At 40.7% G+C, this 26,091-nt stretch overlaps 1 protein-coding gene across 2 annotated transcripts in view; it reads left to right on the top strand.

The window, feature by feature from the left end:
* The window catches only part of VMP1 (vacuole membrane protein 1), a 69,229-nt gene that overhangs the window by 18,853 nt on the left and 24,285 nt on the right, over positions 1 to 26,091 (top strand). For both annotated transcript variants that reach the window (XM_076354571.1, XM_076354573.1), the window contains exons 7-8: positions 10,499 to 10,666; positions 15,427 to 15,558. In XM_076354571.1, coding sequence (XP_076210686.1) covers positions 10,499 to 10,666; positions 15,427 to 15,558 — 300 coding nt within the window. The remainder of the gene's footprint in view (positions 1 to 10,498; positions 10,667 to 15,426; positions 15,559 to 26,091) is intronic.

A 26,091-nucleotide genomic window follows, 5' to 3' on the forward strand; every position in this document is an offset into this window, starting at 1 on the left:
CTGAACAGTGAGTGGTTCGTAATTTGGTGGCATGTATCTGGTTATGTAGCCACTAGATGGCAGTGGGAGTGTAAAAACAGAAGTTTACTGCCCTAACAGTGTGTTGCCATTTTAAGTACCTGAACTGTTAATACTCTTGTCAATCCAGCTATATCAGCAATATGTATATGTAATATGCTATCAATGTAGTAACACGCTCCTTAATATCGTCTCGGTTTGAGCCTACACCTCGTGCTAAAGGGAACACGGAGTACTAACTGAAGACTTCTGGTGCAACTTTTAGGGGTAAATTACTTCAGAATAGTATTCTGGATTTAACCCATCTGGAAACAATGCAATTAGGAGCTCCAGCTTTCAAAAGGAGGAGTTTTAAACTATTTTGCTTTGTTAGTTGTGCAGCAGTTGCCTCTAAAAGTAGAAATACGATAGGTTAAGCGGGGAACTCGCTATTTACATTACTGTATGTCTACTTTTCATGTTCTGTATACTTCAATTACATTTCTTCTTTATGGTAAAACTTATTCTTCTATTGATTCAAAGAAATGAAAAGTTATAAAACAGCAAATCTTCTGCTTTAGTGCCTGGATTTTCTGGCAACAGAGAATAGACTCAGTAAGTGTTTTAAAATTGCTTTTAATTAATTGCTCATTTTAAATCTGTATGTACAGTGAGATTGTTGGGAATGCAATTACATGCTTAGAGAACAATGCTCTTGGGCCCACCCACGTGCTGCTGAGCGCTTGTTGATGCTTGCAGTATTGTCTCTGCCACTCAGGGCCAAGGGGTAGGAATTGCTGGCATGTAGGCACCTGTTCAGACAGTGTGCCTGAACTTCCTCAGCTGTGACACAGGTGCATCTTTTTAAAACACAGCCCTCCATTTACTGCCTACAACTATTTTCATATCAAACTGTTCGTCAGCGCAGCCTGTTAGCTGGGAAAATCATAGAAATAGTTATGCAATAGATGCAGTATATGAATGACTCTGGATGCGGGCTTTCCCTGGCCGGGTTAGCTGTTTTTCCAGGCTTGAAAACTGTCATTTGTCTGGATTCTTCAGAGCATCTCTCACCAGCCGCTTTTTGGAGCGGCATGAATTCAAGTGCCAGGAGAGATCCTGGGGTTAGCTGAGAAGAGCGTACTTGGAAACAGTTTGCTTACAGTAGATTTTACAATCTAAAGCAGTCTCAGTTTGGGGGGAAGTTACTGCCCCTGGTTAATATCAGTTCACATCTGATTTGGATTTTGTTGGTCGCCAGCACATTCTTGCTGCAAACATCTCAGTCCAGGAGGGAGAGGTCAATTTTGTTAGTTTGATAATAGGCTTTTTATCGCTATTTCTGTGATTCCAGAACTTTCTATATGTTATAAAGGGTCTGAACATTATCTGCTGCACTGGTTCCTAGTTTAATGCTGCTTCCTTAGTTGTAGTCAGCAGTAAATGTAAAATTTGACGTGGCTTTTTGGGAAACGATTCTCGTGCTGCAGATTGGCACTGAGCTAAGGGCTGGCACAGAGCAGATCTTCAACGCAGAAATAGGGAAGCAGGCCACTCTTCCAAGAATCCTTTTTATTCTGACGCTTTGAAAACAAGTCTGCTGGCTTATTTTCCCAAAGTCCATTAAAGGTTTTTCACAATTCTTTAAAAACAACACTTTAAAAACAGTAATCATGATGTGGCTCTGTAGGAAATAAACTGTTATGATTAACAACTCTAAATACTGTTTTTAGCAGCACACAGCTTTTTTTTTTTCCTTAGTCCTGAGATGTTTTCTCTTCTATTGGTGGCACATTAAAATATAAATGGCATGAATCACCTAATTACCAAAAGATGATGACTGAGGGTAACTCGTCAGGAATTTCTTGCGTTTGTACATCCTGGAGAGAGAGGTCTGTTTGCTGCCGCAAAATGAAATGAATGAGCTGCCGGAGGGCCGGGGGCTCCGGCGGAGCGGAGGACACTAGGTGGAGCGCTTGGTAGGGACCGCGCTGCCATTGCCGTCTTCACGCAACGCTCTGCCTCGTGATTTGGTTTCACTTCAGCTCTGGCAAATGGATTGCAAAAGATGCGGCCGAGGCAAACAACAATCAGCTTAGAATTACTGCCTATCAAAAAGCCTTGCGCGAGAAGCGATGATAAATGTCCCTTCTGCGTATGGTCCGTTATAATCTGTAATGGTGGAGGGATGAATGGAAGCAAATTCCTTACAGGTCAAAAGTGCAGAGCGAGCTTTGGCTGTTTGCATTTGTTTGTGTTTTTGTTTCTTAAATATGGATCTCTGCTTGCTTGCTGATAGAGCCAAGTGGAGCAACTGCTGAAAAGGTTTTCGCTGGTGGCCGGGTTGTGGACTAGCACAAACAGGAAACGGGAGGTACAATAGGAATGTTTTGTGTGCGGAGGTCGCACAAGAGTTCCAATTTTTTCAGGACTGTAATACGCGGGTTTGTCATTTAATTCGTACTGGGGTGTTCCGCAGCAGAGTGGAAGAGAGCACGGCAATAATTTCAGGCCATGAAAAAGAACAGAAAACTGCTTTTAAAGAGAAGTGAGTTGAGAAGAGGGTGTCCTTATTGACAGTGCTGGCTTCAGAGAGACACTTTGAGTTTATCTGGGCTTGAGGGTTCAATGTCTCGCTTTTGTTCTGAATTGGTTCCAGGGTTTGGCTTTGGCGAGTGGTCACATTCTGCCCTCCTGAAAGTGTGGTAGTTTGCAGCTGGAATGAGTAGTGTTTTGGCCCTATCTGAACTGGTCTAGGTTAGAATCTGAAGATTTAAAATCCAGACACCTTGTGCAATAATGAGCCCATTGGCTTTAAAAAAAAAAAAAAGTTGTTGGTGTAAATGATTTAAAAAAAAAAAAAAAAAGAAACCACAAATAAAAAAAAACTTTTCCTGCCAGGACTACTGAAAACTTTTTTGAAATCAAACTTAATTCCTTTTAGTTATCTGGTTCCAGGAGCTAAGCTTGTAAGGAGACTCACGATAAAATCACTAAAGTGCTTCTAAAAAGAAAAGCTCACAATCAGGGCTTACTCCACTTTTATGAAGTAGACAGAATAATTTGGAAATCCACAGAACTTACTCTCATTTTTTTTCTCCATTTATTTACTTGTGACTTCAATACAGGAGTATTTTCATAGAGATTGTCAGCTTCAGGAGAAGTTTTGCTCTTTCCAGGTGGATCGTTCAAAACTAGTGTGAGTAACCCAGAAAACTGTGGGTTCTGTGTGTAAAGGAAAAAGTGACAAACAAACGGTGAGCTGCCTCAGTCAGGTGGGAGGGCGCAGCAGCGCTCCCCTTCCCAGCACTGAATTATTTTTGTTAAGTGAGGTGTTCGTTTTCAGTCCATACTGTTCTTCAATTCACATGTCAACTTGCAAGCCTAAAACAAATGAAATAAAAAACGGTTCTGTCTAATGTCTGTGCTCAGATTATCGCTATTGACTTGTTAAGGTAGTTGAAAGAAAAATACATGGTGGGTGCAGAAGACGAATTAATTCTAAAGTAAATTGAAATGGATCCTGTTTGTGTGAGGGTTGTTTGTGACTCTTACTCTCTCATTTGTTTCCTTCATGCCTTTAAACCTACTTCCTCCAGCTGTCCTAAGCTTTTTACAATGAACTGAAACATCCTGGAATACTTGAATCAACATATAGCTTAAAAAAAAAATCACTTTTGCTAACCATGTCTTGATGGGAACTCCTGCTTACAGCTCACATGGGCTCTGTTCTGCTTGAAACTGCAGCATTCATATTAATAATGCACTGATGATCTGGAAGGGTCCAATGAATTGAACTGGACACTGCCAGATTAGTTGTGTAACCTGGGTGTTTCTTAAATGCATTTTAAAAATCTGAGATTAAAAATGGTATTTTCGAGGAGAAAAATGTTCATTTGGAGTCTTAGTCCCTCTAAGTGCACCCACTGTTGTTGTATGTGTCAGACACCAATAGATACCTGCAGAGAATAAAACCAGCGCCTCTGGTTTAGATTATGCTGTGGAAGAACAATCCCTTCAACTGCTGCAGCTCAGTCTGAGAGATTGTGGACTGAGCCCCGAGCCCCCAGTCTGGTGCGTTAACGTGAGCTGAAACCGATGGTGGTTTAAGTTCTGCTGGGCACGAGTCTGGCAAGTACCGAGCAGACGCTGCTGGTCCCGCTGTCCTGCTCCGAGGGTGGTAACCTCTGGCATAGGGGCTGGTGGAACAGCTGGAAGCAATAACCTCCCATATTGCCCCACTGTGAATTGCCGGACCTCATGAGTCAGAGCCCGAAATGATGTGACTGCGAGTTCCATATATGGCCTCCAGTGCTGCTGAAAGTGGTGTACGTCAGAGTCTGGAGGGTTTATCTAAAGCTGGAACTGTGGCAATAAACAGCTAATGTGAAGTGCCTCCATCTGTGCAGGATTAGCTACCTTACTTCGACTTTTCAGAAGTCCGCAAAATATTGATGTCATATTAATATTTAAGCTATATTGAGCGTCCTGGCCAGCCGTAGTGATTTGAACTTGCACCAAGCTGAGGAGTTAGTAAGATGATTGGACACAGTTTTCTTCTTTTTGAAGGCTGATGGACTGTACCTTTTCGATGCTGACGCCTTGTTTTCATTATCTGCTCTCAACTTCCTCATCACTGGTTCTGTCTCAACTCTGCTGGGAGGTCACACTACGCTTTCTCCTCATTTGCTCCCTTGGAGTCTCTGCTCTTCTCCCCCCCCCCCCCCCCCCCCTTAATGCACAGCCTGAACTTCACACTTTTCATGTCACTGCTTCCTTGAACAGGCTGGAAATAACGATAACAGTGCAAGGCGATCTCCAATTGGAGATGTTGAAGCCAATCATCACTGCTAGTGTCAATTTGAATAGATGCTGTGATTTATTCATCAGAAATCATAAGTGGGTGGCTAGAGAAGGGCAAGGAGAGAATGCTGACAGATCATTTTTTCTTCTGTCAGCACCAGAGTATAAACTGGGATTCTTCCAGTTGCGCCTTTCCCTGACATAAGTCTGTTTGCTCCTATAGAAAGTAGCGTGGGCACAGCCTTACAAAACATCTGCTTTTCATGTTACTCCTCAAAGTAGCAACGTGGCCTTGTTATGCATGCAGTGGTACCACGTGCCTGCTCCCTCGGTGGTTCTTGTTCAGTCATATTCAGAGCTTGTGGCTCATCGTTTGGAATTTCCATCAGCTCTGCGCTGTGGGGCAAGGCTTGACTGAAGTGGGAATAGAAACTTGCTAACAGACACATGATTGTAAAATTAATACATTGCATGAAATGCCGTGACTGTCTGCTGAAACTAGCCCTGACTGCTTGATGGATGTCTGTGTCACTTGTGGATGCTCTAGGTACGGGATCCTTCTTCATTCTGAGCCCCGTTTTACAGCCAGCACTGCATACCAGACATTATATAAAATCACGAGACGTTTTAATCTTGTAACACAGACAGACAGACTAGATTGACATAGTTACTAGCCACCTCCAGATCAAGCTTTTCCCTCTTAATCACAGGGCAGTTTTCTTTGTGGGTAGTTGTCCACTGCTCTTGAAGATAAAAAAGATGCTGTAACTTGGTGTTACTTTCTTGAGAGGTGTAATGACTTCATAGATAAGTATGAGATGAGTCGCAGCCTGGGGCAACGCTTGCAGGATGTTTCCCATGAGAAGCAAGCTTTTGTTTTTCCAATTTATCTTAATCAAATATAGCATGACATGTTTCCCCCCTGTGGAAGGGCTGAGTCTTGAACCCAGTATGAAAAGCAGTCTATCCATGGAGGAAAACAGATTTTTAGTGCATTAAGTTCAGCAATGAGTTCACCGTAATATTCTTCTTGCTGGCAGACATATCACTTTTCTTTGTGAAATGTTTCTAAATTAGAGACAGTCTAAAATTATATCTTCCCCAAATATAAAAGGTTAAAATTAGATGTAGTTGTTCTTGTGCCTGTGTCACTTCAGCAGGGTGGCTGTTCTGTGAAGGGGCATGTGAGAAACCAACATTTGATAGGGAGTTTGTTTGCAGCTTTAATTGTGTTCACGGTCTAGGTGCACAGAATGATTAATAATGTGAAAATATGATTCATTTTTAATTGGATATTCAGTCATTTTCCCTTACGGTAAAGACTTTTCTGGTTTAAGTATTATACGTATCAGCATGCTTTTAAGGATCTGAACTTCTTGAATTTTTTTTTTTCATGTGCCTGCTCTCTTTCTACTTGCACTGATGAATTTCCGAGCATAATTTATAGATAAAAAGATTATACTTTCTAGAAATTTCATAATACAGCATTTAAAGTAACTTATTTCTAAGGATTAGCAGTGTCTATTCTAACTTGGGTGCCTTCAATCACTGAACTAAAACTTCTCTGAAGGCCTGCGAGTTCAAGAGTTCGAGGTTACCTTCTATGAGACATTAGGGTTGTATAGCTAGGGATTTCCAAACTCCCCTAAATTACTATTGCTAAAAGATAGATTTATGTTGAGTTGATCTTGATGACCAGATCTTGTCTTGTTTGATTTGTAAATTGTACAGATTTCTCTAACAAATCGCATTCCAGCCTAACCACAGGCTCCTTCTGGTCGTCAGTAGTGGCAAGCAAATGTTTCTCACCCGGGTCAGCAGAATGTTTCTCAATTTCTTCTCTGTTAGCCCTTGTTAGTGCCTCCTGCAATTTAAAAAAAAAAAATTAAAAAAAAATCACTGGAAGAGGGTGAGGGAGAGACAGTTGGTGTTCAGGATCTTACATGCCTTGAATTTCAGCAACTCTTCCTGGTTTGGCAAGCAGCGTGTCTACTAAATCGCCTGGGTTTAGTGTTTGTTGTCTGGTATGACAGTTTTGCAAATGCCCTTTTCAAAGGTAGAGCTGCAGTTAGAGTCAAAGAGGGGATATCGTAGAAGTTTTCCTGAAGTGTTGAAATAAACTGAGCTATTGCAGAGAGGCAAAACGCTCCGAGTATTTACTGCGGCCCCATGCGGAGAAGGAGGAGGAGAGGGCGGAGGAGGTATTATTTGTGAAGAGGATTAAAAAACTGTATGAGAAGTAATCCTTCTGGCACAGGGAGGAGCATAGAGAAAACATCTGAGTGTATATGGACTAGGATTTTCCAAAGGTGGCACCTAAAGCTCATTTGAAGTTGGTTCCCTGTTCCATTCAGAGTTAAACCATCAATATTGCTAAATATAAAGCAAAATGGCACCTCTCTTACGAAACATCCAGCGACCCTCGCACTCTTCCCCCCCCCCCCCCCCATTGCAGCCATGGTCCTGTGTAGCCAACCATTGTTTTGAGGTGCTTGGTAACCACGCTTTGTGAAAGTATAATGCTCTATGTAAGCTTTCAGGGCTGAGCTAGAACAAAAGCAGACGTCAGAGATGTTGCATGCAGCCTGCCAAGCTGCGAGACGCTGTCCGTTTGACTAGCAGGGCAGCTGGGCTCCGCTGCCAGAGGAGGACACAGGATTGTTCTGCTTTCCTTTGGCTCGCTCTGAGTTCCAGCGCTCCACACTTCATCACTCTAAATGAACCGTTTATGCTTTATTTCTTATTCCAGTTAAAATGTGGCTTCTGTGGGTTCCATAACTCCAACTTTTTTCCATTATAGAATTGTTTACATTACAGTGGAAGAATTATGGTCAATTGGCTTAGTCTTCAGGTGGCTCGTTGGCCATTTACAGCTGCTTTGTGAAATGTCTTTTTTTCCATTGGCTGCCTCTTGTAAAATTTTTCCTTTTGCAGACATTTGTTGAGACTCTTAACAGGAGGCAATGTTTTGAGACCGTTAAGCCATTTCAAGGATGGCAACTCTGTTGAGAGAAGCTGCTCGTGGCAAGAAGCTCCTGCAGCAGCCTCCTGCTAGGCATTTTGTCACCGCTTGCTCTCCCGAGATTGTACGGTCGTCTGTACACACCTTGCGTGCAGTTTGAGAAGAAATGGTGGAAATGCTATCACTGAAACCTTGCAAGGGGTTGGGCGCCTCGCTACAGTAGCAATTAAATTTGTCTCTTACTATTGTAAAACTGAAACTAACAGTCTCCCATCACAGCTGGCTGTAGTTACACTGTAGTGTGGCATGTCTTCCAAATTTTGTGGAACTGAAAATCATACTTCTTGATTCACACACCATATCTCACTGTCTTGGCAGCGACCTTACCCTTACTCTGAAGGGAACATAGGAAATGGTCATTTCCAACTCAAGTACGTGGGGATTTCCTCCATGCAAATTTGCTATTCAAGAGCATTTTATTGCAAATTTCTGCAGGTGAAAACCATTAATGTAAGGAAGATGGCTTGAGACCTTTTTTTGTCCCAAGGTAGCTGTCAGGCTGGGGAGGGGCAAGCAGGGGATGGGATTAAATTCCCTTAGTTTCAGAGTATGGTGGAGAAAGAGGTTCCCAGGTTTGCCATAAATGTACTTTACAATTTCAGGAAAGTTTCAACTCTCTCTTTGCATCTGTCCTCAATGAGTAAAATAGAGATACATTATTTGTTTAGATGTGAAGCTGCTGGGGACAGGGATGATCTCGCTACAAGTACCAAAAAGTTGTCCATTGCTATTGGGGCCTAGAGAAATGTTGATAGTATACGTTATTAGTCATTTGCTCATTCATCCGTTCTTTATTCTCCCTGCCATATCAAATCACTCTTGTGTATCAACTTCTGGATCTCCTCTTTTTCGGTTTTACTTCAATGAACCTTTTCTCTCTCTCTCTTTTTTTTTTTTCCTTTTTTTTTTATTGCGAGAGAGGCTGTGCCTCATTCATCATCTCAGGAGGCTGTATCTGTCTATTCATATAACCCAAAGTCTGCCAAAGCACTTTGAATTAGTCTCTTGTAAAGTAACAAGGAATAAATAAAAGAATTTCCTTGGTATCGGAGCAGCTTGTCTTTTACCAATTGCACGCCAGAAGAATGGTTTTATTTTGAGTTGTTTACATATGACAACAGTAGTCACAGCTGTCATACAGAAAAATATAACTGCTATTTTTTTCGACGTTCTTATATCACTGCCATTAAGAAATTACAGTATCGATGAAATTGCGTAAGTCCAGTGCTCTGGTCTCTTCAGTGGGACCTGAAATGTTGACGTGAGTGAACCCAACTAAAATCTTCTTCCTGGCAAGTCTAGAAGAAGCACCGGAGCTTCACCTTTTGTGCGAGACCTGCTGTGGAATTTCACCCTTTAATGTGCAAATGAAGCCTGCAGGGTCCTCTGAATATACCTCTGGCTCCTGCATTTCAAAGTGGGCTTGGGAAGCCTTGTGCAGGGGAATGGCAGTGCTGAGGTCTATCACACTTTCCCTCATTATTCTGTAATAAATTTAGCTTTGATTTGGGGGGGGGGGGGGGGGGGGGAGCATCAGGCTCCCTTATTGGTCTAATAAAACGTGACTCATTTAAAGGAAAATACGTAGAAGAAAATTGTTGACAATATGTTTCCCAACATAACATCAAAATCCATCAAATAATTAATAGCAGAAGTTAAGGTTTGTGTAATTTGTTCTGCACGTAAAGAAAACTTTGAAATGTATTTAAATCTGTGACTTTATGAAAAGACTTTAGCTCAGTACTTTTTTTTTTTTCTTTCCCCCCCTCCTCCTTCCCTGGGCAATGTTTCCCTGACCTTTTGCGAAGTGATTTCTTTTTTAGCTACAACGTCTAGTGTTCAGGCCGTAGACTATTTGAATTGCTTCTCACTTCTTTTGTATTAAAATAATGGCTTTCAGGTTTTTTAAGTATGTAGCAGTTTAATTCTTGAATAGATTTTTATGCTAGTTTTATTTGGAGGTCTGTCCAAAAAAATCTTTTGGTGTAAGATGGAGACTAGCAGTAATTCAATTACATGGCATTTAAATAACGTTTAAGTTTTGAATTATATTTCAAACCATTTTTAGCAAACAGCAGTAAGGTCACTTTCTTGTATACGCAGAAAAACTGACACAAATTAAGCAACTGTTTTTTGGAGAAAGATCCAAAAGTTAAGAAGGTCCACTGTAAGATGTCGTAAAGTCCCCGTCATTAAAAAAAAAAAATTAACATAGAATTTAAATGCCTCCATCCTGTAAAAGCAACAGTAGGGAAAACACCTGCTCTAATAAAGCTGTAGGCCATAAATACCTTAAGGAGAACATTTTAAAGTTTCAAAAATTTTCCTGTTTTTTAAGAAGTAAGGATTCTTATTTCTTCTTGGCAACCTCATACTACTGTACAATGACATGGCAAAAGCTGAAAGGCTCCTTAACGTTTTTAGTGGATCACAAGAAGGATTTTTTTTTTTTTTTTTTTTTTAATTTTGGAAAGAGCAATAATAGCTCAACATTGCATTTCAGATGGTCTAAAAAAAAACCCCAACATTTTACATATGTAACATTATTAATGGCCAAAGAGAGAAACACTAAGCTTTAGCCTAGGCTCCTTGCATCAGGGACAAATGTGGGGTTTTAATTTTAACTTTTATTATAACTGACATAAAATGGATTTGAAATTACTTGTGTTTTTTCAGGGTCCACATATAGCATCAGTTACTCTTGCTGCATATGAATGTAACTCAGTTAATTTTCCTGAGCCTCCTTACCCGGATCAAATTATCTGCCCTGATGAGGAGACGATTGAAGGATCCATCTCTTTATGGGCTATCATCTCAAAAGTCAGGCTGGAGGCCTGCATGTGGGTAAGGTTTGGTTTATAAAACTTAAGCAATTTTAATTTATGCATTTAATTTCTGTGTCCAGCAATACACAAAAATTCCTGAATTAGCAAAATAATGATGGCTCACTCTGCCAACAGTAACATGTATACTTGCAATGTGAATAGATGCCTTCCTGATCAGCCTTCTAGCCCTGGATAATTTTGATGTCCTTTAAGGAGACGTAATAGGATATTACTGGGTTATCTTTTATCAACTGCGGTGTTGACTACTTTTCTAAATGCTAGCAGAAAACGTTCGTGTACTTCAAAGCTGTTGATGTAAAAGGTAAGTTTCAGAAAGGGTATCTGCATCCCAAATGATCTTGCAGCTGTCAGGTCTTACACTGCATGCAGTTAAGCAATAAATAATTTCAAAAACTTTGAGCCTCTAACTTGAGTGGAGTTGCCGTTACTCATATGAAGGACTCGGGCCCTAATATCATAGCCGAAATGTTCTTCTGGGTTGCATCAATAGATTGGATTAAACAAGAGAGTGTTACGTTGCACATTTTTCAGTATTTTCTGTTTCTCTGCCTGTTTCCATCATGGCAAACTTTTCACTTAAACCAGGAAAAGCAGGTTAGCTTTTAAGTGAATCAGGGCCTTAGGAAACGCTGTCATTGGAACTTCCTTTCCGTTTTCCATTTTTTTTCCCCTCTGCAGCTTTTTATAGAAGTTTGATTTTTGGAGGATTTTGGTCAGCTAAGATGTTTTTTTCATTATGTGTAGGTTATTTTGAATTGCAGTTTACACAGGTGCATCTGCTGTGAACTGCATGCCAAATTAACTTTATTTTACCACTGACTTCCTGTTCTGGCTGATGATTTAATTATCAAATTCTTGGTTGTCCAATTCAAATGTAGAGAGAAGACATTCTGAAAATACACGATATCTGATGTCTGCCCTTGAATTCCTTCTAATGGTATGAAAAGATATATTAAGGCAACTTTGGTCACTACAACTTTTAAAATTATCAGCAGCTGTGGTACTTACAAAAATTCCAGTTAGGTTGTATGCATTACAGACTGAAGTCATGTGTAGCAGTACCAAGGTCAAAATAGTAACAGAGAAAGTGGACTTACAGCCCTCTCAAGAAGCAAAGGACATCTTAAATTTCACTCTTTCTAATGAGAGGACAGAATTGCCTGAATGCTTGATAAGTAGCTCAACATACAAGTACTTATAAGACCATAAATATAAGAGTTCTTTTTTTCTTCCTTGTCTCCCTCTGCTTAAGTTTGTTTAATGGAGACTAGAGTAATAAAAATGGCATTTACAATTACGTTTCTAGGGTTGCAAAATAAAAATGTCGCTCAGGGTAAACAGCCATTGCTTAATCTTCAGCATGTAAAATAACTGAACTATGATGAGAATTAAGTCGTTTAGAAATGAGTTAATAGAGTTGCAAGCATTGGAAGCTTGTGTCCTTCTGCGCAGCCATGAGGGAGAACAAATGGTACCTTCAGTCTCTCATTTGAGCTGTGTTTCGTGGTTCAGGCTAGGGAAAGGACAAGGGAATAGGACCAAGCCAGAACATGTGTATCCCACTCTTCCCCCCCCCCCTTTTCTTTCTTCTCGCTTTCAAATTCACTGTCAGCTACCTTTTCACCGAACTCTGTCTCCACTAGATTTTCCCCTGGGAGCATCCTCTGTCTACCAGCGGTGTCTAGTGTAATGTTATGCTTTCTTGGAATGTTTCATGAGTACATAAACATCGCTTGCTAATTTCCTGTAAGCCAAATCAAGTTGGCAATTGCTGCTGCTTCTTCCAGTATGTTTCTTTTGTCCTAATTCCAGTTCACTTTTTATGGAAGCTGTTGAAGAAACTTGGTTTTGATTCTGTCACTCTTAAACTAAATGTCCATCTTAACAGAAAAGTAACGGTGACTTCCAGAAAGTGAAAAGGCTGGTTTTTGCAAATCAAAACCTTACTAAAAAAAAAATTGAATTTAATTAATTTTCTGCTTTTAAACTGAAATCAGGAATATTAAGTTTAATTCCTAATCTGGGTATGATTGAATGAGCTCACAAAATCTTTTTTTTTTTTTTTTTTTTTTAATGGAAGCAGCAACTTCTAGTTGGATCTAAAATCTGAACTTTATCTTGACAAAGCCTGGATAAATGCAAAAGAAAAGGAATTAATGGATGTATACAGATGTGCTCCTAACGCAGCACATGGAGCCCTGTGAGGAATAGGTACAACAGCACCAACAGCCTGTTTCTTTTAGACTTGTAAAGTGAAATTACGCTGAAAGGCTCCAAAGTGAAATCTGGCCAATCTCCGTGATTGTTTGGAGGGAGACAGGAGGGTGGTAGCAATATAAGTTTTCATGTGAAATGTTGAAAGCAGGTCGGTCCCAGTGGGGACTTTGCAGACCTCTGACTATAAAGCTACCCAGACTAAGCGTCCTGCAAGGTTTGAATGTGGGGATTTATCTGCACAAGGGATTTGGTTCAGATCACAAAAACATCAGCAGCTGTTTCGGCCAACTTAAACCAGGTACAGTTTTTTCCAGAGATTAAAATCGTTACTAGTCCCCTGCATGGCAGTGATAGCCCTTTTTGCTGATAATGAGTGTTATGAGGATTAAATATCACTGTATCTAAGGAATTATTAGGTGAAATGAAAATGATGCTTTTTTCAATCACTATAAAAGTTGGCTCCACCAGTCCTGGCCTGCAGAAGGACTCTCAAAAACAGTCTGCTAGGTGTATGCCAGTTTTCACAGCCTTCCATCCCACAGGGACAGGGAATTCAATAGTGCCCTACATTTTTAATGTGTTGCAGCTTTTTTTGTTTTTTACAAGAAATAAGGGGAAAGAATAAAAATGTTTAATTGCTCAGGATTAGCAGAACAGGCGGCCTGTGTCCTGACCAGGATAAAATCTGTTTAAAAGACTCTTTCTAGGAGAGTAATTTCCCAGTTTCCTTTTCTGAATGTATTTGTGTAAGAGAATTTTGATTAGCATTTGCCTTTCCAGTTTGTTGTTAGTCCAAGGAATCTCCATGTAAAACTGGCATTCAAAGCTAAATGGTGAAAATGGACAGCTAATGTTACAAAAAACAGTTAAATAGGTACTGGTTTGGATCCCTTAATTGGTTCTTTTTTTTCTTAATGCACTTAAGGAACCTATCTCCAGCAGACATGAAATCATATGATTTTTGTTGCACTTCTGAAATGTTTTGTAATAATGAGCATGTGACTTACCCAATTTAAAGAAAGATCATGTCCAGTACACACATGCAAACCTCTTCTTCAGTGAACAAAATGAAGCCAAAGCGAATTGGCAGAGCCTGGAGAAGCAATGTGACTTTTTGTTCTTGCATCACCCTGAGAACATAACCTCAAGTTGATTTTTCTGAAACGTTGTTGCTACTGTTTTCAGGCTTATCTTCCCTTGTGCCAGAAAGAGGCAGATTAATGAAGTTCAGCTTGTTGCACTGGTTTAAATTTTTCTTCTGTGGAAAACAACGGCGTAAACATATGAGGCTGTGCACTTTAAATGCTTAAACCGAGAATTTAACAGTTCTGGGTAGCTGCGAGGAGCGGCTGTATTTGAAACCACAACCTGTTGATTTGGAATATCCACAGCAGCTGGAACTCTCTCTCGCTTGCAGCTGCATATAGAGCAGGAACAAAGGAAATTGAAAAGCTTTCACATTGCTTCAAAGGAGTAGAAAAGCATTTGTTACTCACTGCTGACCCTAAGAGAGAAAAGCCATCTGCATGTAGCTAAGTTTTAGCACTTTTCCAGTGTGGTGCCCAACTATTGTGCTATTACCTGTTCTATATTTGAACCATTCTGAGTTTAGTCCAAGTTCCTGTTTCATTAGCCTCTGTTTATCCATATGTTCAATCTTAGCTGTCTCTCTTTTCTTTTTTTCCTTGGTTAAGCTAAAGTTGCATTTACCCACAAGATTGAAATGAGTCATTTGATGTCCTGAGAAAACAAATATAATTTTCCTGTGGTGAGAAAGCAACCGTGCTTTCATCTCGGGTTTTCTTGGCTTTCTTTATTCCATCTAAAGGGGAGAGAAAACTCGAGATCAAGCTTTGCTTAACCTTATTTTCCTTGCTCACAGCTGTAGTAAAACTCGAGCCTGTTTTCTAATAAACACTTGCGCAAAGTCTCATGACTGAACAAGTAAAACTACATGACGGCACCGGGGAGGAGTTCCCAGATTATTTCGAAGGCCGCTCAGGAGCAAGGGCTGTCACATGCCGGCGAATGTGTCTGGCATCATGCGGCGGGGTGAGATGGCAGCGCCGTGCTGAGTCAGGGATCGTGTCAGATAGCAGGGCCCCCGGCCTGGCCGGCTCTCCGCCTGCAGCGCAGTGACAAGCTACAGCCTCCCCACCGCACCAGGCGCAGCTGGCCACCGGCTGCCGAGCTCTGCCGGAGCTGGGCAACGCGCCACTCTGCAGGGCCCCAGAGATGCACAGATCGTGTCGTTTTGACCTTGCACACCACAATTTGGGAGCCGCTGACTTTGCAGCATGATAGTCTGCGCTGAGAGAAGCTGAATTTTGCTAAACAAGGGAAGGGGGGGAAGTGGGGTTTCAAAGGAACAGCGTTATGTTTGAAATCAGGAGAAATTTGACCTCGTAAATAAAAGCAAACTTCTCAAAGCAGCTGGTCTCATCAGTTCTAATCATTGGAAATGTCCACGGGACTATGCATATCACATGTTTCCTATTTAAGAGTAAACACGAAAATAAATCAGAATTATTCTTTTCCCAGGGTGCTGGCACAGCCATTGGAGAGCTGCCTCCATATTTTATGGCGAGGGCGGCCCGACTCTCTGGTGCTGAACCTGATGATGAAGAGTACCAGGAATTTGAGGAGATGCTGGAACATGCAGAGACTGCACAAGTAAGAACAGTGCAAAACAACAGAATTAATAAAACACAGAACAACTAGATGGAGTAAATAACCATTCCGATGAAATGGGAATGGGCCAAAAATCAGTTGGTGTGAGTTCACAAAGGACTTCCCAGGGATGGAAAAAGATCCTCCACTGGGTAGAGATACCTCTGGTGATGGGAGGACAAGAATGCGGCTTGTTGAAGCACATACAATAGTGCAGCCAAAGTATTCACTACAAATACTGCATTTATTTAGACTTCCAAGAACAGCACAATAAAGGTAGGGAGAAAGTGGGCTAACAAACCAGTGATAGAGGAGGTGCTATTCCATAATCGTGGTGGTTATAGCTGCATTTAAAGCCTCCCTGGGCCGGGAGATGGTTGTCAGTCAGCTCATCCCCTTCAGGTGACATTTGCCTGCCTTGCCACTAACGCCCTCGGGGGCCAGCGCATGACCCATTCAGCAGCCTGAGGAAACATATTTTTCCTGATGTGAAAATGCACCCAAACTGCTCTGAATCCCTTTCTGTTGCTCTTGTCATTTATTTTCTTGATGGATTAAATACCGCTTGTGTTACAGCATAGTTTGCAACTGATGCTGTACATCAGTCAGATATTATTGTAGATAATTTTTCATTCAGGTCAGGAGTTTGCATTCTGTTCACAAGTTATTGATAGTGTTTTGGAAGAAATTAAACATTTTTTCCTCAAACTACTTGCCACTGAATTTCTCTTCTGTATTTTTCCTTCTTATCCTGTTTTGTCTGCCACCAAGTTGAAACGGGTGATGAGACTGCTATTAAAAACCCAGCAGATGCTATTTACCATGCACTGCTGTCTTTAAACTGTTCTGCCAGGGTATTTTCTTGATATAAATACATGCTTTTACTTTTTTTCTCCTCTTCAAAAAATGGATGACGCTTTTCCATGAAAGCAAGTGGTTTGTCTGGAAATGCTGAGTGCAATCTAGTAATTCTAACAGTAAACCCTGTGTTTCCTGAGAGCCTCCCCCTACTAGAAAGTTCCAAAGGGTTTTTCTGTTATTGTAAATAGTAAACTCTTCTATTTCTTTAAAGATGCAGGGGGGGAGAGGGGGAAATCTGCTTTCTTCTTTACTTTATCATCAGTCTTTGCTTTGCAAAGTAATCCCTAACTGTATAAAAATCAAGTCGTGGTAAAAAAAAAACAAACCAAAACCCCAAAACCAGTCGAATACATGACTCGAGAGCTGAAATGCTATCTGTGTTTACTGAAACTCTCCCAGCAAATTATATGTGTGTACAGTTGTGGGAGCAGCCAGAGCTGGTTTCCAGAACGTACAGTAAGATTCATGGGAAGAAAATTTTTGCTAGAGAGCATTTTGTCAGGACAGGCCAAAATATAGCTAGCTGTATTGACTGCCCTTAGTAAACGAATGGCGTTGTGTAATTAATTAAGAAAAATGATGGTGTTATTTACCAGTACTTTTGATTTTATTTTCTTGGCAATTGAACTTGGATTGAAGCATGTTGTTTTGTGGCTGGATGGCCAGGAAGAAAAAAAAGTCCTTTTAAAGTCCACTTGTGGTTTGGTTTCTATAAAACTCTTTTAACGTGAGGCTTTGACAATCCGATTAAATTGTATTGCGCTCACAACACTGACAGTTCAGTTTTTTCCATTTGCTAATATGACTTCCTTTTTGCTTCTGGCTTCAGTCGTGTTTTTGCTAGATGTCTGTGGGAGACAGGCCTGCCTTTTCCTATGACCTTGAGTAAATCCCAATCTTCTGCATAGCTTATCACTATTTGTTCTGTAATTGCTATTCACGAGCAGTTGTGATGGCTATTTTTAAATTGCTCAATAACAATTTTTATTGCCTACATCAGCTTCTCCCACTCTCCCAAGTTGAAGCCTTATGCTTAAGACAACACGGGGGATGTGACAAGTGTCTTATGCCATGGAGACTACTACAAATGTCTGACATCAAATGACAGGAGCCTTCTTTCAGTATAAAGGTCTGGCTTCATCCTGCCTTTTTGAAAGGCATGAAAATGGGTGTGTTAGGTTTTGAAGAATAGCTTCCCCCTCTACTTCTGCTGAGCTGCTGTATGCCTACAAGGCAAAGCCAAATGGCTTGACGTTTTTGCCTGCCTGTGTTTTGTTTAGAAAGCTTGTCGCTGCTACTTCTCAAAAACAATGGTAATTTTGAGAAACAGATGAGGATCTTCTCATCTGTTAGACCATGAATAGACCATGAATGTAACATCCAGCCTGAAGGATCTGTGAGGAGGAATGTGCTTGCTAGCTTGGCTCTTTAAAAAACAACAAAAAAAGGAACCTAAAAGGATTAAACAGCGTAAAGGTTTAGTGCCCCATTCAAAGTTACACGGAGTAAAATACTATTTACTTTAAAGGGTCTATTGATGGATTTTCTGTCATAAATCTCAGATCCAAGCGACCTGTCTCCTTGAGCTAGGTTTTGAGAAAACTCATTAGCCTGCAGACGATGTGTAAGTCTGCCTTGTACTTTCCATTAGCATACTTGCAGAAAAAGCCCCTCATTTTAAAGGAACACTCACTTCTCCTTTTTCTGTGTGTGCACGCCAGCGAGTTAGTCCCAGTTACATAAAGGGAGTGTCAGAGCTTCTCTTGCCTCGTGGCTGCTCTTGTTAAAATCGAGCGGCTTTGCCCCGGAGAAGGAGTGTGGTTTCCAAGCAGGGCTCTTTTTTCTCAGAGCTCCACACAATGCAGAGCCTAGCATGCTATAGGAACAGAGCAACTCGGTCTGATTTGTTCATACTTAAGGCAGTATTTAAAAATTACAAATGTTTGAAATGGTGTCTTGGTTGCTGTTAACTCTCTTCCAGTCAAATTCCAGAGCAAAGGAGTTCTTTATCAGAGCTCCCCTTTTAGCCACGGGGAGTATCTCCAGTGCAGCCGTTCAAACCAACCTCTCAATTAGGGGAAGTGAATCTACTACTTAGTGCTGGGGCAGCACATTGGTAATAATACAGTGCAAGCATACTTTTGTACAGTTTCATGTCTACACACACGTGTGCAGGGGCTCTCTTTTGCCAGTTTAACAGTTGCCGATTGTTTAGTACCTCATCTTTTCTCTGTCATGCTGAAACACTTAAAGCTGACGGAGGTTTCTGGTGAAAATGAAGCTTTTAATGCCAGCTTCCCTCAAGGTACTTGGTGATAATGTGTAATGCATGGGCCCTTGCTGTATCATGGTACTCCTTGCTAAGAGGAGAAAGTGCCAATATCTTTGCTGTGTATCTACTCCTTAATGACTGTAAGTGTTTGGATTCATTAAGTGGCATATTTTTAAGAACTAATGATTTACACATTGGGCTTTACTTCTGTGTGCAGACAGATTTCCATGTAAAAATATTTTCTAGTTGCCTATGTTACTATCGGCCACTGCTGTTTGTTTACTTTCCAAACTGTGTCCTGCCTCCGAAAGAATACAAACTTGAAAAAGGGTTAAATCCATAGAAATGCTGAGATGCAGCAGGACCCGTTTGTAAATGATTGAGTGCCATCGGCACACTGAATGTCAGTTGTTGCTGGGACCTGTTTTTGACTCCACTGAACCTTTACTGGTTGTGGTTTGTCTGGCCATCACATGACTTCTCTGAAAATTCCCCCTCCCCTCCATTTCCAGTAAACTGTTTGAACAGGAGTGACTCAGACTGAAACCAGCTTCCCTGTAACCACAGGGCTTGTTAAAGAATTTGTCAACGTGGACTCAAGAGGGTTTGTATTAAGCTAAGCTGCAACTGCTTCGGTTTGCGTTGCGTCAGGAGTTCCACCGAACAACTTCCTGCTCGGAGAGTCGGCTTCTTGTCTGCAAGGAGTTAAACTGATGAACTTCTGCGATAGTGACAGTTGGACACATGTTAAACCCATCTTTCCAGCATTTCTGAAAGGTCTGGTGCCTTGAGCCGGATTGCTTTTCCACAGCTTCATGTGGGGTTTCTCTTTGCAGAAGCAGAACAAAGTACACTACCACACCCAGCCATGGTTACTTGGAGAACCCGGCACTGTGTTCTGACACGACACTGTGACTTAATTCAAATGGAATGATTAGGTTCAACTAATAAGCAAAATGTTACTTAATTAGCAGTGTAAAAGAAGATGGCCAAATTAAAAATGGGTATCTCCCGTGATTAAACTAGCAGCTGGTATCTGATAAGTTCCTGCTTGAAAAGGATTCCCTGGCTGCTGGCTTGTTTAATGAAAAGGTTTTAAGGGTATTTGGTACAAGAAAAAAGAAGTTAGAGTAGACCACAAGCAGGTTTTTTATAAAGCAGTTATCATCAAAATGGAAGTCACATACAATAACTGGAAAACCTTGACTTCTTTTTTTTGCTTTCCCAGAAATAACTTGTTTAAACCCAACGTCAAATTCCATTCATAATTTCTCCTGCTCGGTCTTCCAGTCACCCCCTTTCCTCATCAGCTTCCTCTCTTTATTAATTGTGCTGTACAAGAAAGAGGTTGCTGTTGTTTGGTCTAGGCTGCCTGATGGGTGGCCACCAGGAGGCTTGTCTTCACACACTGCATTCCTGAAGTTTGATGCCTGCGTTTGGTAATCTACGTAGGGGAGGTATCTTACCTCTTTTATCTTGGCCCATAATTAAAGGGAAATTCAAAACTAATCAAACCTTGAAGCTTCGCTTTAGAAACTTCCTATGAATGCTGTAGCTTGAGAGTGAGATGGCAAACTGATAGTGAACTAATAGTCAAGTGTGGTGATTTTTTTTCACAGACAATATAATAAGCAGTGAATATACTAAGTATCAGCTTAGTTTTAAATTGTTTTCCAAAATTAGTGCATTGAAATAAGCTTTGGAATGAGTCCATGAAAGCTTTAAATAAGGGAACTTTTTATAGAGGACTTCCTGAGAAAAGAGGTAGTAAAGAGTTAATATAGGCAGAGGGGAGACAATAGGAGCTATGAGTAACAAATGTGTAAGCCACCTCCTTGCTGGATTTCTTTGGACACTGGCAAGAGAATAGGGCAGTCTTGTGCCTGCATTGTTCTATTCATTTGCACACCTGCTTACAGATAAGGAAAAAACAGCAATGAGCATTACATTATGTTTGCTAATGGTAATCTAGAGATGGCTTTTTCACATTCTTCTTTGAACGGCTCTTTGTGATAACGTCTGTTCCCTAAAACTTGTTTACGCGGCCCTCTGTCGTTTTAATGTTTAGCAAGTACATAAATCAGAAATTATCGAGCCACTGAAGAGATCTGGATTTCTTTGCAGTGTTTTCACTCAGTATTAGGATATTAGCCGAGAGGCATTTTTTCAGTAACAAATCTCTCACTTTGCAACAGAAAGGAACCTTTTCAGAAAGAATGTCGCCAAGTTTACTGGAAATCTTGCAAGCTGCATTTGCGCTGTAGTTGTGGAGAAGCAGTTAGTTGAACTCTGCCGTTGAATTTGCATGCTCTGTTCTGTGTGCATCGGGGATGCTCGACACAAGTTTCTAAGGGAGCAATTTGGTCCTAAATATTTGGTATTTCACTCCCCAGTATTCTGAGAAAGACCGATAAATGATCAAAAGTTTGGGTCAGATAAGCTGCTTCAAAAATATTTTTTCAGGGAGAGCCTTCAATAACTGATAGAAATTAATTACGGTATCATAATCAAGAAGATGGCTACTTTTTTCCCCCTGCTCCAGACGCTGTTTAAATATCTGTGTTGTACAAGAGTCTGGTATGCAGACCACTTCTCTAAGCTGTCTGGGAACCTCTGCTACTTCCCAGGGAGAACAGGCGAGAGGTATGCTTAGCGTTGCACATCTGCTGGCTAGGCTGAGTAGGAAGACTTGTGTGTGCAAAAGGATTTGTCAGCTGTGTAAGAAATTGCTCACTTTTATTCTACAAGTGGTTTTTCTGTGCATGGGTTTTCTTCCTTATTTCTAAGTTCTCTGTGGAGAAACGGTGTGGTTTTTTTCAGTGCTGGTGATTTTGGCTCTGCTTTGTCAGGGATTGAGAAGGTCCATCTATTTGTCTGGTTACCAAAAATTGCTTCCTTTCTTGATGATGGTGGCTAAAGCAAAGCAATAACTTGCTTCATTCCAGCAATCATGAGCCTTTCCTTACGATGTCTGGATCTTAAACCCTCCAGAAATAGGACTTAATAATTTGTAATGGATAAAAAAGTTTGACGGCATCCTGGAATTGCTTGTCACACCACTATAACTAGATCAGCAGACCTGTGGCCACAATAACTAATTGCAATTGTAGCTTTGAGATAAATGAGCTCTCGCTGTGCAGCTGCAATGGTATTCTAGGCAGCCAGCACGTTGGTGGAGGCAATGCCAGCGTACGCTTTCAGCTGTAGAAGCAAAGGCTGCAGAGGCCAATGGCTGATGTGTGGGAACCAGAGTGATAGGATGTTCTTTTACTTCATTCTTCTCTTTGTAGGTGGCTGCTAGTATCTCGTTATGGAATCGCAGAAAAATTCATCTTGAAAGAGACCTGAAGCAGTTTCTAGTCCAACTTCTTGCTCAGAGCAGTGTCATCTATGAGATTAGCTCAGGTTCCTCAGGGCATTGTCAAGTCTGGTCTTGAAGCCCTCCAAGACTGGAGACTGCACAACCCCTCTGGGTAATCTCTTCCAACGCTGGACTGTCCTAATGGCCTTGCTGCTTCCCTGACATGCCAAACTGACAACTCTCTTCCATGAAGTAGATTGCAGGATCTGCTCACTGCCAGATCTCCTACAAGATGTGAATAGAAAGTAGTTTTTTAGCAAGCAAAGAATAAATTTTATTTCACGCTTTCGTGCACCGCTATAAAATTGCAAAGTGTCAAAGGGGACATGTTGCTTCATGCTACTGCACAGACCTGAATTGAGGAGTAGAGGTGGCAGGGGATGTGGTTAAAAGGGCTATTGGTCTACAGGACAGATCTGATAAGACTGAAAGGACATGCTCCTTCCTTTTCCTTCAGACTGTTTCCTTTAATTGTGTCTTATTCTTTACAAAATTTCTTTATTCTTACAGTGTGAAGCAAAAGGACTTTTTATGTAGAAGTCTCAGAGCTTCAGTTCTAGTTGTGGAAAATGCTGGCATTAAGTTTGAGGGCGCCTACTAACCCGTTGAGCTCTATAATATGTGTTCATTTTGGTGTATCGCTTCCAAACTTGAGCATGGTGTTGGATTGTAACAGTCTAAAATCTCGAAACTAAAGCTCCTGAGATGGAGTTTATTATGAAAAAGCATTTGCTGGTTCTTCCCCCAAGGTCTAGGGGAGAGGGAGAAGTGAGGGAAATAAAATGTTCTTATCACAGTACAGTTGGTTAATGAAATGAAGAAAATACCTAGAGGTTCCTAATGCTAATAGTCTGTTTAATCCAGAGCTGGTTGACTTCCTTCCTACTCATGTTAATGGGAGGTCTTATGTACCATATGGTGGATCCATTACTCGGAAGTTTCACACTTTTACTCCAAGACAGGTTAAAATTAAATGACCAGGGAAAGCAAAGCTTGCTGTTGGAATGAACGCTTCACTCTGTTACACTCTGCTCCCATACGACTTGCAAAGGATTCAGCTCCGCACACGGCTCTATCTATGGCTTCTTACGTCTGTCTTTCCTAACAGCAATTTTAAAATCTGATTATGAGGACAATAGGTTTAACTGTATTTTCTATGGAAAAACTTCAATTTTTCTGGCACAAGAACTAATTCTAGTTACTCATATGTCTGAGTTTACAAAGTCCCAAAGATGAGCATCTTTCCGATTATCTTTGTGGATTGCAGCATCACCCCTTAACATGCAACCAACCTCAAGAATTTGAACACAAACAGATGTGGAAATAAATCTGTGCATTTCCCTCAACAATCTGTATTCAGTATTCTTGTCCTAGGAAAGGCTAGGAGAATAATTCACCTGTATGTTTGATTTCTTGTTGACTTGGGATTTGTATGTAGTACCTACTGTATGCTCATCCTTGCCTACAAATATCCTGAATAATGGTTTGAAATCTTGCTAGCTTTAAGTCCCCAGGTCTCTGACATAGTCTGTTTAATGAGGTGTCGTAGGTACTGCTCTCTTGTCTTTCCACAGTTCTTTGGTAAAGCCTGTGAAGTCAAGGGCCCTGTTTCATTGCCGTTCAGTCGTCTTCATATTGTACTTCCTAAAACTGTGTTTTCATTTTCAACATGGACGTATTTTTCTCTTGTAACTTTCCCATATGATTACCCTATTCCTTTTCCAGAATTCAATGTCTCGGAAAACCCAGACCACTTGTGAAGTGATATTTATTTCCTTCCCAAGCTTAGAATTTGAGCCAGTCCTCTTAATCTGGAAAGTCTGTCCTATGCCTGTCGTATGTAAATACCTTTCTTTTATCAAACTTCAGTGCTTGCTTAGATCTGCCACCTTCCCTTAGCTGCTTTCAATAATCCTTGAAAACCTTTTTTAACTTTGTCTTTTGACAGCCCAGTTTCCAAGACAGGGCCTTCCTTTCCCAGAGTTTCGAGTGATAAGTAAGTTTAAACCTTACCTCTCACACCCTCTTCTCTTCAGACATCAGGATGGAAATATCCCCTTCTAGTTTGCCCCGTATTTGCATTAAGCTGGAAGCATTTTTGAGAAAGCTAGAACAGAGATCCAGGGCCACAGCCCTTTCCATGCACGTTTAGCTGTTGAGAGTCATTGCAGCTGACGGAGCGGGAGATCAGTACCGCCATGAACCGCTATCAAAATATTCCTGCTTGCAGCTTACTGGAACCTTACTCATGAGATCTGTTACCTTTGATGTCTTGCAGGAGAGGTATGAAATAGTTTCTTTGGTCACTGAGTAATGAACTATTTGCAGTGATAGGCAATGACCATCAACTGTATCTTGATCTCTGTTCTCCTCATCTTAACTCCAGGTTACTGTGTTGATCGTTAAACGTCATTGCCGATCTACTGCTTGCTTAGCATGGCTGTATAATGTAACCTCTCAGCCTGCCGGTAGCTATCCGACTTCTTCAAAACGGCTCTTCTGCAGCTAATATGTTATTTCAATGAGTTAATAATTCTTCCCAGTCCTCTGAAATTCTAGAATTCATTGCCTAACCACAAATGGTCATTCTCCCATAAGTTGTGTTTGATTCCATTGTGTTGTAATAGAAGGCCTGAAGAAACAAAATATTGTGTAGCTCATTTTTAACATAACTCAGATTTTTACATAAAAAGGAGCACTGTCTTTGTAGGCAGCTTTTTAAATGTTAAGGAATTTATAATCTCGATAATCTGAGATGGTAGCTTCATACATCGTCTTCAATCTTTGGAAAAAAATGTTCTGCTCTTCAGATTATTATTTGGATAATTAAACTTTGTTACTACTAAGTAAATATTATAACGACAGTGTAAATTTTGCCCAAATCTTGAAGGATTGTCCACCTCTTCCTCACATGCAAGTTACACGTTTGCATCAGGGGAGTCTGCTGGCACTAGGGTGAATACCTATCCCTACAGCAACTTCAGCGTCCTCCTTGTTTGTAGAGGACCCATTCCATCAAGGTGCAACACATCCGCTTCAGATCTCTGTTTATGTCTTTGTATATTTTTTTTAATGTTCATTCACGATTATGTTTTTATTAGAGTAACAAATCCTGCATAACCCCTCCCAAGCCTTCCAGAAATATATTTTGAACTTCTTAAAGCTGCCATCTGCTAGGCAATTAATATGCTGCTTGAGCGATTGCGTTAATAATCGCATCACTGACTTCCCCCTGATCCTACGTTAAGTCACTGTCTGTTCTTACCGGTAGAGAATACGTGCACTATGAATTTCTGATTGAATTTAGCCTCATATATTCCTTCCCTTCTTTACTGGCCGCCTTCTTTGTGCTATATGCACCGATATATTTGTAAAGTGCTTGACATATTTACAGCAGAAAAAAATTGGGATAGAAGAAAGGTTTTTCTGGGCCTCAAATCATTCGAACTGTGGATCGTATCTTTCAGAGATCGACAACTATCATCACCGCTGCATGCAAGGAAGAGTTGGTTTGTGGTAAGGAGTCAGAACTTTCTTGATGCTCCTAAAAACCGACTGCAACTTCATGTCAGAAAATAAACTGTTATATTACGTAACCGTTATAGGCCCATCTGTGCAGCCTTTCAAGAAAATAGCTTCTGCCGAAGTCTTATGGGTTGTTTCGGTAAGGACTATGGGATTCAATCCAATGCTGATTATTCAGAGCTCCTTGGTAACCATCGACCAGTTACTTGCTGCGGATCCATCAACAATCTCTGTTCTTGGAGATGAAGAAAAAAGAGGCTTCACAATTTCCAGTGTGAACAATAAATTGTGACCATTCTGTTTTCTGATAATAAATCAGTGTTATAGAAGGAAAAGAGTAAAAATTGATTATTTTTTATATTTTTTTTTCTCAAGCGTGTTAACTAAATCCAGTGAAACGTTCTTTACTCAAATACAGAAGAGCTTGTGCAACTTACTTTACAATGCAGGGAGAAAAAAGAAATAGAGATTTAAATTATAAATGGAAACAAAATAAAACAGAGGGATGGCATGAAGC

This window comes from Aptenodytes patagonicus, chromosome 17, assembly GCF_965638725.1.
Source record: "Aptenodytes patagonicus chromosome 17, bAptPat1.pri.cur, whole genome shotgun sequence".
In the NCBI taxonomy this organism is placed as follows: Eukaryota; Metazoa; Chordata; class Aves; order Sphenisciformes; family Spheniscidae; genus Aptenodytes; species Aptenodytes patagonicus.